Genomic DNA, 12,878 nt, shown 5'->3' with positions numbered 1-12,878 from the left:
CTGTACAGAGGTTTGAGACCATAGCTGGTGTACCCTATATCTGAATCATCTTAGTTAAGGTGGGACTTTGTTGCACTGGAGTTATGAACTCCAGGGCAGAGAATGTACACAAGATTCATAGAAAAGCAAAAATAAAACCACAGGTGCTGGAACATTTCTGTACTTATTGATCTCTCTCTCTCTCTCTGTTACTAACAAATCTTCACTATCTCTTAGCCAGCACCACTTACATTATTCAGTCTCTCCTGGTCTTGACCACATCACATAGATTGCTTTTCTTCTCTGTGTCTTGCCTCTTCTCTGCTACTTAAAACATATTTCAAGTTTCTAAAGATCAACCTGAAATGTTAATTTGTTATGTTTCAAACACATCTGTAGCCCAACCTGCAAATAACCATCATTTTCTGTTGTGCCTCAATAGGCTGGTCTCTGGGATGAAATAATTATCTTACATGGAAAAGATTAACAATGTTACTGTAGAATCTGAAGGTTAGAGTAATGACCTCATTGAAAGAGTTAAAATTCCAAGGGGCTTGTCTGGGATAAGTGCAAAAAGGTTTCCCTTGCTAGGGGAATATGGAACAAGGGGACAGAGACGCAAGCTAAGAGCTTGACTGACTAAAAATAGTAATGTAGCTTTTCTTCTCAGATGATTAAGTGACTGGAATTCTCTGACCCAGAAAGTAATGAATCTTGCCATTTAGCATTTGAGGCTATGGGGTAAATATTTACACCAAAGATAAATAAGGAATAATGGGGACGCCTGTGGCATCAAGGAAGAAAAATGTCAAAGACAAAATCAAATCAGAATTATATAATTGAATGACCAAGGAGGCTTGGGACTGCGTGGCCAACTCCTGCTATATTGTGATGACTGCAGGCCATGGAATCAGAAGTGTACAGCTCAGAAACAGGCCATGTCAGTCACCTGATGTCTGTTTATGTTAATCCAATTTGATTGCATTAGGCCTGTACCCCTCAATGCATCTCTAATTTACGCACATGCCCAAATGCCTTTTTGAATCTTGTAATTACTTCTGCCTCTATTAAGATCTTTGGCCGTTCATTCCAGATATTCACCTCCCTCTGTGTGAAAAGCTTCTCCCTCAGATCTTTAATTCTCTCCACTCTCTTTGAACCTATCTCCTCCAGTTCTATACTCCCAATCAGATTCTATCACCCCTATTATGCCCTTCCTAATTTTATGAGCCTCCATAAGGTAATTCCTTAACTTCCTGTGTTGTACTGAGAATAAATCCAGTTTATTCAGTCTCTCCTTATAACTCAAGTTCTCTTTCTCCAAAACTAGAGAATGTTATGCCATAACATTACCAGAAAGGAAGGACATGGAAGGAAGATGGTTGTAGGGAGTAACCATTTCTTGCCAACTGTTCATGGGATCATAAAGATCATCTAGTACCTGCCCTGCTGTCACCCATGGCTCAGTTTGATGAGTGCAAGATATAACAACCAGGAGCTAAGATTTGGAACATTATTCAATACACTCCCCATTTTTTTTCATGCAGAAATTGACAAGTATTGAGAGAAGCAAACCCAGTTTTAGTCGGGGATTGGCAAGCTGACATTTTAATGAATGGGTGGGGAGTAGGAACCTGGAAATAGACTTGGTTCTCAAATACCAATAAATTCTCAGGTAAATTCACCTTCAGGTTATTTTTTTTTTAAGAACAAATTCAACCCTGAATTAATTTCCAGATTCCAGCAGAAAGTGAATTTGGAATAGTTTGCATGTCCAACAGCTAAAGTTAAAAAAAAATTAGAAATACAGCACTGCAACAGGCCATTTCGGCCCACAACTCTGTGCTGCCCAATTTACACTCCCTTAGTCCTGGTACGTTTTGAACAGTGGGAAGAAACTGGAGCCCCCCAGAGAAAACACAGGGAGAAACTTACAGAGTGAGATTTGAACCCCAGTCCTATTCCAATCGCTGGCGCTGTAAAAGTGTTGCAAAGTAGTGTTGGTAGTTTTTAAAATAGATAACAACTCGCTGAAGTATTGAACATTTAAAGCAAAATCCTTCCCTGATAAGGCAAATGCAGCTTCCCCAATGTGGCCAACCAAATCTCAAAAATGTGGCAAATGTGAATAATTGCTGATGGCAACTGTAAACACATTTGACATTTCCTCACTGAGATTCTGCTGTTTCAGTAACTAAGCCTGTTAATGGTCATACATTTCATACTCTGTGGTATCCTTTTGAGTTCCTGTTGTGTTGGAATAAAATGTGCATGACAGAGAATTACCAAAGCTTGTTGCTGGCAGTGAAAGGGGCAGGAGCTTTGGACCATATTCATTTTTTTACCTCACTTGTCTGATTTGACACAACAGTTTTAACTCCAAATACAAATGTAGCACATTTACAATCAACCCATTCCCAGATTCTGTTAACACCCCACCAGAAAGCAGTCTCTGCTGCTGTGGATTGGGAATGGAGAGAACAGGCTTTTCTTCACGTCAGTGCAGCTCCATCCCCACTGTTAGCATTTAATAGACAGATGATGATAAATCCCATCAACTGACAAATAGATTAAAACCCAAATATATCACTGCAAAGGATAAACAATCACAATTGAATGCCCCAGCAAAACAGAAATCGTTAAGCCTCTGCAAAAGAAACATCTCCCACACCACGAATAAAGATGTACAGAAATCTAGTCATTTATTTCCTATTATATTCCCTGGCTTCTTTTCAGACTGAGGTGCATATGAACACAGAAACAGCAGGTGCTGGAATCTTGAACTAAAGAAAAACAAGGTGCTGGAGGAACTCAGCAGATCAGGCAGAATCCATGGAGGGAAATGGTCAGTCAGCAGTTCATGCTGCTGAACCCACCTAGTTTTTCCCGACATTGGCTTTTTGCATCTCTTCTGAACTTGGTTTGTGCCTTGACCCCAGCAAGTGCAATATTTTGATATTGGGATGCAAAGACCAATTCCTCAACCACTTCCTTACCTGGACCATGACCATAACTAGCTGCACCATATCAGTCCATTTTTAGCTTGACCAAAGTCCAATTTCAGATTTATTGTCAGAGTTCATACATGACATCACATACAACCCTGAGATTTTTTTTCCTGTGGACACAGCAGAATTACCACTCATTGGAAGTGCAAAAAACTGTACACATTATACACATGTAAACAAACTGACTGCAATAAAGAGAGGAGTGTTTTAAAAAGTCCAAAAGTTAGAGTCCTTAAATGAGTTCCTGACTGAGTTTATTGAGGAGTCTAATGCAGCTGTTCCTGAACCTGGTGGTGTGAGTCTTGTGACATCTATACCCCTTCCCTGATGGGAGCAGCGAGAACAGAGCATGTGCTGGTGGTGTGGACCTGCTCTCTGATGGTGGTGTTCCCTGTAGATGTTCTTGATGGTGGGGAGGGTTTTGCCTGTGACGTCCTGGGCTGTATCTACTACCTTTTGCAGGGCTTCACGCTCAGGTGTATTGGTGTCCCCATTCCAAACCACGATGCAGTCAGTCAGCACACTTTCCACCTCACATCTGTAGAAATTTGCCGGGATTTCCAAAGTCGTACCAAACCTCCGCAAACTGAGGAAATAGAGGCGCTGACGTGCTTTCTTCACAATACCAGTAATGTGTTGAGTCCAGAAAAGATCCTCCGAGAATTTAAATTTGCTTACTCACTCCACCTCTGATCTTCCAATGATCTCACCTCTGACTTCAAGTGAAAAAAACTGAATGGGGGACCCGGCGGCAGTGAGAAGAGACTAGTTCTCCACTTCCCACTGACAGAAATTCAGTATTGGAAAGACTTGACTCTACATGATTAGATGATGCCTGTAAATGGTAAACATTTTAATCCCAGACAGTTCAATAGATCTGAGAATATAGGACATGTAATAATTTACCTGCTTTAGTTCTTGCCTCATCTGTGACACTTCTTTTCCCTCTTCTCTTCCATTTACCTGCAGCCAATTCTGTAGCACAGAAGCCTGTTTCCGCCAGATTCTGAGAACAAATCCAATGGAATGTTAATTTCCATATTTCCTCATGATTTAAGAGGCCACTTGAATCATTACATCTATTCCAGCTCACAGACCAATCCCATTACCCCATTAATTCTTACAACCTTTTTCTTCCCGCATTTTTAATCAATTTTATCATCTACCTATTGTATTATGAAGGATCATGGCTGTCGCGTTACAGCACTGCCCACTACCTGTTTGGAAGACACACCACCTGCCAATCAAGATTTTGCTCCGGCCATCCATTAGTGCACACTTTGCCATTGGCTAATTTATATTACTTTGTACTTGGCTTTGGGTCATTGATCTTTGCAATCAGCTTAACCTTGCTGGCATTGAGCCTGAGCTGAGCCTTCCAACACAATAAAGTGCACCATTTGTGCTTGGTCCTTACTTTGTCATCTTCAAGGGACCACCCTGCTTCACTCCAGACTGAAAACTGTGGGATGGTGCTGGAGAAATTGTTGGTAAGATGTGCACTGTTGAAGGGTTGGGAATGTCTTTGTTAGTGTCCTGAGTAGCATAGAGCCTTGTCTGCCCTGAGTCAAGGGGTGGCAGGTATTGTATTGATTTTTCCTTGATTGTATGTTCCCAGTTTTTTTTTTGGGGGGGGTGTCTCTCTCTCTCTCTTTCCCATGCTCGCTATAAATTGTGTGCTAATGTGTTTTATTCACTTCACCACACTTGGTTTAAACTGTGCACGTTATCCCTGTTACTATTTTCCCGTGCTTGCCTTTTGTAAATAAAATCATTTACTACAAAACTTTGTTCAGAGTCCTTGCTTTTGAGACCTATCAAATCTGTTTTCTCATTCATAACACCTACAAATCATGGCAATTTATAGGAACCAATTAACTTATAATTAGCACAGCTTTGGGATGTGTGAGGAGAACATGCAAACATCCTTGGAGTCACTGGAGCTGTGAGGCAGTCGCTCTACTAGGTGAGCACTGAGTATAATTTGGAGTAGTTTTATTCCAGGCAGCACTGTTAAATGCAGCTTTCTACATGCCGCCAAACCATGGTGTGTTCAAAAGGACATGCAAGAAGTGTGTTATTAGGAGACATACAGCATGTTAACAGTCCTTCTAGGCCACAAACCTGCACTGTCCAATTACACCCAATTAAGGTTTGGAGGAAACCCACACAGACATGGGTAGAACATACAGAACAACTCCAATGATCCAAAATCAGATTCTCTGAAATCTTCATTTATCTGAATTTTTAAAAAAAATTCGGATAAATGAGGATATCCAAAACAAATCAGAAATTCTCATTTATCTAAAATTCTTTTGGAGTTGAACTGACCACAGGTTGAAAAAAAAATTCACCCAACATGAAATTAGAATGACGATTGTCCTTGTTTCAGGTAACTACACTTCTCCATTGACTTTTCTCTCCAACTTTCCCTTTCAAACCACATGCCACTGTTTCCCAGCTGCTAGCGGTCGAAAGAATCCCTCGCCCCAGAGTCATCAAGGAGAGTGGCCTCCTTGGCAAGAGTGGGGACCTTGGGTTCAATTCCCTCCCTCCTCGGCACAGTGGAGCTCCCCGACGCCAACTCGAACCCTCCCCTTGGCCTACTACCACATACGCACATCAGACTTACCGGTGTACGTGTGCGGTAGGCCTAGCAGGGTCAGGAGCGCAGGTGACCAGTGAGACAGGAACCCACTGACTCGCCAATGAGAACCAGCCCAGGAAGCCTCCCCACGGATCAGCAGCAGTGGTGCATACGTGTCGGGGATCAGCTGCGGATGGGAGGTCTTGGTGGTTGGCGGCAGCCAGCATTATTTTGGTGAGAATTTAATGCTTACAAAGCCTTCCCTTGTTGTTTAAATACTGTTACAAGTGACTTGCTGTTGCTAATGGGCTATTTTTTAAAAAATGACCAGTTCGCTAAAAAAATCTGTTTATCTGACGTAGGCCTGGTCCCGTCCATTTTGGATAATTGGAGTGGTACTGTACTAAATCCTTAGACAGTACCGGATTTGAACCCCAGTCGCTGGCACTGTAACAGCATTGCACTAACTGCTACACTAACCGTTCCACCTGAATCAGTCCAATTTGCAGTAAGCAATTTTGACCTCGTTTATTATGGATCTCAATAGCAAGAAGTCACATCCACACTGGACTCCTGAGCAATGATCTTGTTCAGTACAGGAGTGGCATGCACACACAGGAAAACACAAATATGCTTCAAGCAGGAGTTTATCTTGATACACAAGAATGCATACGAAGAGTTGTTCCCCTCTCTGAAACTCAGCTGCGCAAGAGTGAGGTTGACCAATCAGCAGAAGATCTGAGAGTGGGACTAAAGAGAGTATGTGGGTCCAAGTGAATCTCTGGAAAGAGGAACAGAGTTAAGGTCAAAGACTCTATCTAGAATTGGGACACTGAGAAAAACAAATTCTATGGTAGGGTGAGGACAGGATCGCTGTTGGGGTAAGACAGATAGTTGGTGCCAGTACAGAATGATAATACAGACAAAGGAGTACAAAATATTTCCCAAGCCACAGTTGTCAAAGACAAATGCAACAGGCCAGACTGTACTAATAGAGAATGAAAATAACTGAGCTAATATCACAGATACATGGCTATCAATGAAAATGGCCAGTTCTAATACAGAGAGAAGTTACCAAAACTGCAGACCTCGACACGGAGTCTGGATGCTTGAACTTGACCAGACAGAAGATGAGGAGCTGGTCCTTACTCTTGAGTTTGGCTTTGTTGTAACATGGGGAAAGCCACAGAAAGCCAGTGGGAGTGGGACATAGAATTAAAATGAAAGGCCATGGGAAACTCAGGGTTGCCACTGTGGACTGATTACAGGGTCCCTCGCAAAGGTGTCATCCAATCTGGATTTGGGTTTCTCCAGTGACTAGGAGGTCAATTGGGAACACCCAAAGCAGCAGATTAGAAGTGTAATATATCAATATTTATTTGTATATATGAATACTTGTCCTGCAAATGTATTGTTTGTCTGTATGTGTGTTATGTCTGGTTGTGTGTTTGTGTTTTGCACTTGAGGACGGAGAATGCTGTTTTGTTGGGTTGTGCAATAGATGACAATACACTCGACTTTGGAACATTTAAAGTGAATATTTGTGACAACATCTTCACACAGAGAGTGGTGAAAGTCTGGAATAAGCTGCCAGCTGAAGAGGTGAATGCAGGTTCCATTTTGACATATAAGAAAAATTTGGAAAAAGGCCGTAGATGGGAGGAGTATGGAAGGCTATGGTCCAGGTGCAGGTCATTGGGTCTGGGCAGAATAACAGTTTGGCACAGGTGACATGGACTGAAGGGCCTGTTTTTGTGATGTAGTGTTCTTTGATTCCATCACTGGACAATAAGTGATCTGTGGGCAGAGAACAGCAGACCAGGGAGGAGGGAATACGGGTCTGGTGCAAGTTGCAAAGGATGAATGGAGAAATTGTTGAGGTGGAAGATAAAGACAAGAAGACAGGAGATGAAGGGATGAGAACAGAGGTGTAGGAAATAGATGAAATGCAGTCAAGGGCTCTGTCAACAATTGTACAGAAATCCATAGTTCAGGAATATGGAAGAGAACTCAAGAGACTCCTGTATGGAATGTTGAAGTCTGTCCAACTGTGATTGAGGAACTGGAAGAATGGAATTTTTTTTTTTAAAGTGACATACAGCACGGTAACAGACCCTTCTGACCCACTACTCCATGCCGCCCAAAATACCCCAATTTGCCTAGAACTCCCGTACATTTTGGAGGAAACCAGAGCACCCAGAGGAAACCCATGCAAGCATGGGGAGAATGCATAAACTCTTTACAGACGGTGCCAAATCTGAACCCAGGCCGCTGACACTGTAATAGCGTTGCACTGTTCACTAAGCTAACTATGCTGCCCAGTTCTTATCAGAGTAGAGTACTGCACATTCATAGGTGGCACGTTAGAACAATTAGGGGAAGTTGAAATATCAAGGTGGTCAATGTCACATCTTCACCTAGCAATGAATAGATTGAGCAAAATTAAGAAGGCAAGGGGAAGTGTTCAGGTAGATCTGGAATTCTGTTGATACAAGAAAGGGTCAGCAGTCTGCAGTTAAGACTGGGGACACAGGCACAAAAGAAAATTGGTTCCCTATTGAGCTGGGAGTTTATTGTAGGGGTAAAACTGCATCCTCTATTGGGAAACGATACCTTGGGATTAGAGAGGGGAAGGTCAAAAGGTATGGTGCAAACACACAAAGGGGTGGAACTGGAGTGAGAGGTGGGGTCAGAGGAAAGTGGACAAGGAGAAAGTTCAGGAGGGGTAATGAACTTCAAGAGCTGTTGTGGTTACAATCTTTGGTGTCAGAAAGGAAGGAGAAAAGTCATCACCAGATAGGGAGCTGCAGATCTTGACAGCTTTGTGATAGATGATGTAAAGAGAGGTCAAAAGTGTAAATGATCCAACACTTGGCATTAAGGGTGGATCTCAGGTAAAACATTGCAGCAGCCAACTGGCCCAAGCAGCCATCCAATGTAAACTTACTCATACATCTCACGAGGATGTGAGAACACTGCCTTGAGAAACACTGGCTTGTTTAGACTGTGAATGAATAGGAAAGGGAGGAACCTCCGGGGGTGAGATGATCTTTGGAAGGGGACGTGGCTTGAGAAACAAATTTTGGAAGGACACCCTAGTGAGTGTTAAACACAGACCCCTGAGTACGGTCAAGAACACATGGACAAAGAAATATCTCCTTAGAGCAAAGAAGAATTTCAGGGTGGTGTTCCTGGAAGGGAAGTAGCAGTGCATTCAACAGTAAATGAAATAAAATGTAAGAGCAAGAATGTGAATTAAAAACATAAAATGTTGGAAACACTCAGCAGGTCAGGCAGTATCTGTGGTAGGGGAATCAGTTCATGTTTAAGGTTGAAAATTCTTTGTCAGAACTGGGAAGAAAGACGAATGAGTTTTTAGAGGAAGAGAAAGTTGGAGGAGGCCAGGAGAATGAGAAAATCAATGATAGGGCAAGGGCCAAGGTTGTCCTGCGGAGAAAATGGATGACTTACTGTGGAAATGGCCAGTTCTGATGCAGATGCCGTAGAGGGTCAATGCTCAAGGGGGCAGGGTCAAGGCTTGAGTGGGGGGGTGGAGAATGAAGCAAAGGAGGGGAAGCAGGGGTAAGAGGAGGCAGCACAAGGAAGATGAGTGTGGGGCAGAAAGGGAGCAAGAGAGAAGAGGGAAGGCAAGTCAATATACTGGGAGGAGGGGTGGGATTCAGTGGTGTCCTTGAAGGTTGTTTTCTTTGATGACATTCTCTGGCTGAGTCTAAAGCATCAAATCTTGCGAAGGAAGATGGATCAGGTGGCTGGGGTGGGGAGGGAGGGGGGTGTTGGGCAGCAAGCAAGACTTAATTACATGCCTGTATGCACAGATGCTTGGAGGATTTAGCCAAGAATTTCAGCATTTCACTCATCCCGTTTTGCAGCTGCAGGTTGTTAAATGCAGTCATGACAACCCACCTTAGCTTCTGCTTGCGATCATGGAAGCTCTGCATCTGTTGACGTATTTCTCGAAGTTCAGCCTCCAGCTGACGTTGCTGATTACATTCATTCAAGACAGTGTCTGAATCATGGAAATGAAAAATAAGGATTAATCACAGGCAGCCCTTAAATCTCGAGAGGTCTGACCTTCTCATGAGGCATTACAGAAAATTGACATACCCTGCAGGGTCTGCATTTGTATAATGAAGACCAATTCTGCGTATGACTGCTCCTGTGAATCTCTGCTTTTACACTGGACATGGAAACATTTCCCAACATAATGGACAAATTATGATGCATACAGTTCCCAGTACCTGCTCAGCTTTGGTTTCCAGCAAGGGTAAGCGTATGGAGGAGTGTTCTCATCTCTCTACTCCTTTGTACTTGGCCGCTCTGTGTCTCTGCTTCCCCTTCTTTCAGACCCTCTCATAACTCGAGGAGCAAAGTCCTGGCTTTCCAGCCCTTCCACTGAAGTTCCTCATCCCGAGAATCATTTTAATAAACCTCTCCTGCCTGCCCAAAGCCCTTTACCTTTTCCTTAAAGTGGGGCATCAAGAATGGCACTGTTTGCACAGAGTTAGTACGACGCTTCTACAGCGCCAGCAACTGGGCTCGAACTCGGCGCTGTCTGTAAGGAGTTTGTACATTCTCTCCATGTCTGAGAGGTTTCCTCTAGTGCTCCGGTTTCCTCCCACCCTTCAAAAGGTACAGGGTTGTAAGTTAATTAGGTTGGAATCTAGTACTGTGTTGTGAATTTTAAAAAAGATGCAAAATTCCAGATGTGGCCAAGCAGCTATTCTATAAAGGTTCATCAAGATGCTCTTGTACTCAATGCTACTGGAACTGAGCCTTGCCCTGTGAAACCCATGTGGCAACTGGTGTGCAATGGTTACTACAGTCACAGAGTTTATATCATGGAAAGAGTCACTTCAGCCCAATGTGTCCTTGCTAATCAAGATGTCTACCCAACCTAATTCGATTAGCCTGCATTTTGCAAATACCCCTCCATACCATTCTTATCGATTAACCTGCTTACATGTCTTTTAAATGTTGCAATTCCATCCACCTCTTCCACTTCCTCTGGCAGCTCATTCCATGTACCTACCAGCCAACGTTTGCTGTCAGTTCCCCTGTCTTTCTCCTCTCACCTTTGGCATCTAGTTTTAGACTCCCTTACTTTGGGGGAAAAAGACTGCAACCATTCACCTTATTTATGCTCCTCACAATTTTATAATTCTCGATGAGGTCCACCCTCAGACTCCTATGGTCCAGAGACAAAGGCCCCAGCCTATCCTTTCCAACCCAAGCCCTCTAGTCCCAGTCGCATTGTCATGAATCTTATCGGCACCCTTTCCAGGTTAATGATATCCTTCATATTGTTGGGTGACCATAACTCCTCACAATGTGAGGATTACAGTGTAATCTCATCAACGTTTGTACAGTGGTAACATGACATCCCAAGCATGAAGCAAACAATGATGCGAACAAGAAATACCCGAGTTGACATTCTGCAAAGATGAAATCCAAACCTCAGTATCAAGCTCGTGTTGGGGAGAGGAAAAATATTACCCAAAGGGACCAGACAATGCACAGAGAAAAACCAACATTTTTCCCTATCACAATTTCATACAAGTTTTATTTAGTAAACCATGATGAAATGTGCAACTGGCTCCCTAATAAATCTGTATTCTGATTTATTACAGCTCTCTGGGCTCAATTATGAATGGTTGAATCATTCCTTTGTCCAGTGTAGCCTAACCCATGCAGCAGCTGCCTATTGTAGATGGGTAATCCAATCTCTCCATATTTAATGTTTTTTAAAAAAATCAATAAGCATTCAATCTGTTAAAATCAAACAGTATAATTTTTCTCACACCAAATAATTTTGCATAAAAATATTCAAAGCGATGTGGAAAATGTTCATTTTATTTTCACAAACATAAATAGCTCCATCTTCGAAAATCCACATAGGCAGCTACCTCTCCACAATATTACGTTCTGGTCCAAGAATGTAAGGACCTTCATGAACAATTCCAGCAGCCAATGACCTGAATGCTACTTTGCTATCATATCTTGGGAATTCAGATGTTTTGACACTGACTTCGCTGAACTGAGCGAGGCACAACAGGGAGGAGACTGCCAGTTTAAGCAACAAGGAGTGGGTTCATCTTCTTTTGCAGTTGCAGTACTAGTACATTTGTAACTAGATACTGTCAAGAAAAATGGCAGTCAACTTGTACCAAGAGTTTTCACAAAAAGTGGTCAGTATTGGCCACATTGACGGCAAAAAGCAACTGTCACAGGACATAAGGAAATTTCATCTCTCCCATAAGCCTACAAAACATTGTTCTATGGAAGAGATTTCCAACATCCACCTGATCTGTGCTGTTCTATTGTCAAAGAACAATACATCACAGAAACAGGCTCTTCGGCCATTCTAGACAATGCCAAATTATTATTATCCTGCCTCGCCCCACTGACCTGCATCTGGACCATATCCCTCCCATCCACATAGCTGTCCAATTTTTCTTTAATGTCATAATTAAGTATACAATCATAATCTCCCCTCATTCTATGCACCAGGGAATAAAGTCCTAACCTGTTTAACCTTTCCGTGTTAACTCACTTCTTCAAGTCCCAGCAAGATGCTTTTAAATCTCCTCTGCACTCTTTCAATCATATTGATATTATTCCTGTAGTTAGGTGACCAAAACTGACACAAAAAGCTAAATACTGTCAAGCGGTATTAAGTTCATGTGCCCTGCAGTGTGGTTTGAAACCAGGACCCTTGACTGATAGGCAAGGATTCTGTAAAGCTGACGTGGAATGAACTTTGGATTTGTACCCATCTACACTGACCTTTTAAATATTGCACTGATTTTTTTTCTTTGGTGAGTTTATGATGGCAAATTGTCATTTGAACTTTGAGACTGGGGTGATTTTGATTGAAGAGTGGAGGTGACACAAGCTGGAGAGTTCCTTATTGGTCCTGGAGATTAGCTCTATTTCAGTGGGAACCTGATTGGAATTGCAAGGACAAGCCTTGCTTAACACATGAGATTGGATCTATTGCAGACCCAGTGATTTGAATTACACATTAGCACCTTTTTCATGCAACTGTAAAATGGAGACAATTTTTTTTCTGCCAGTCAAACTTCTGCACAGTCCTTCTCGACTGAAGGAGTCCAAAGCTTAAGTAAGATTTTTTTTAAAAAGGCCTTCACTTGGTGAAGATTATGTGGAAAGCAAGGCTGGAAAAGCAAGATTATGGAACCCTAATACTGATCATCTGCTGAAGGAAAAGAAGCCATATATGTTGAACATTGAGTGAGTGGGGAGGGGAGGTGAAGGAGGGAGGG

The 12,878-nt window shown here is 42.5% G+C and overlaps 2 protein-coding genes across 10 annotated transcripts in view; one reads left to right on the top strand and one right to left on the bottom strand.

The window, feature by feature from the left end:
* pisd (phosphatidylserine decarboxylase) overlaps positions 1–4,759 on the top strand; it is a 165,917-nt gene extending 161,158 nt beyond the window's left edge. The window contains exon 9 of the transcript XR_011356215.1: positions 3,957–4,759. The gene's annotated coding sequence lies outside the window, so the exon portion shown is untranslated. The remainder of the gene's footprint in view (positions 1–3,956) is intronic.
* sfi1 (SFI1 centrin binding protein) overlaps positions 1–12,878 on the bottom strand; it is a 287,818-nt gene that overhangs the window by 3,188 nt on the left and 271,752 nt on the right. For all 9 annotated transcript variants that reach the window (XM_069933071.1, XM_069933076.1, XM_069933070.1 and 6 more), the window contains 2 exons: positions 9,499–9,601; positions 3,894–3,993 (listed from right to left, as the gene is read on the bottom strand). In XM_069933071.1, coding sequence (XP_069789172.1) covers positions 3,894–3,993; positions 9,499–9,601 — 203 coding nt within the window. The remainder of the gene's footprint in view (positions 1–3,893; positions 3,994–9,498; positions 9,602–12,878) is intronic.

Source organism: Narcine bancroftii, chromosome 4 (assembly GCF_036971445.1).
Source record: "Narcine bancroftii isolate sNarBan1 chromosome 4, sNarBan1.hap1, whole genome shotgun sequence".
Taxonomy (NCBI): domain Eukaryota; kingdom Metazoa; phylum Chordata; class Chondrichthyes; order Torpediniformes; family Narcinidae; genus Narcine; species Narcine bancroftii.
This window is presented reverse-complemented; position numbering and strand designations above follow the sequence as displayed.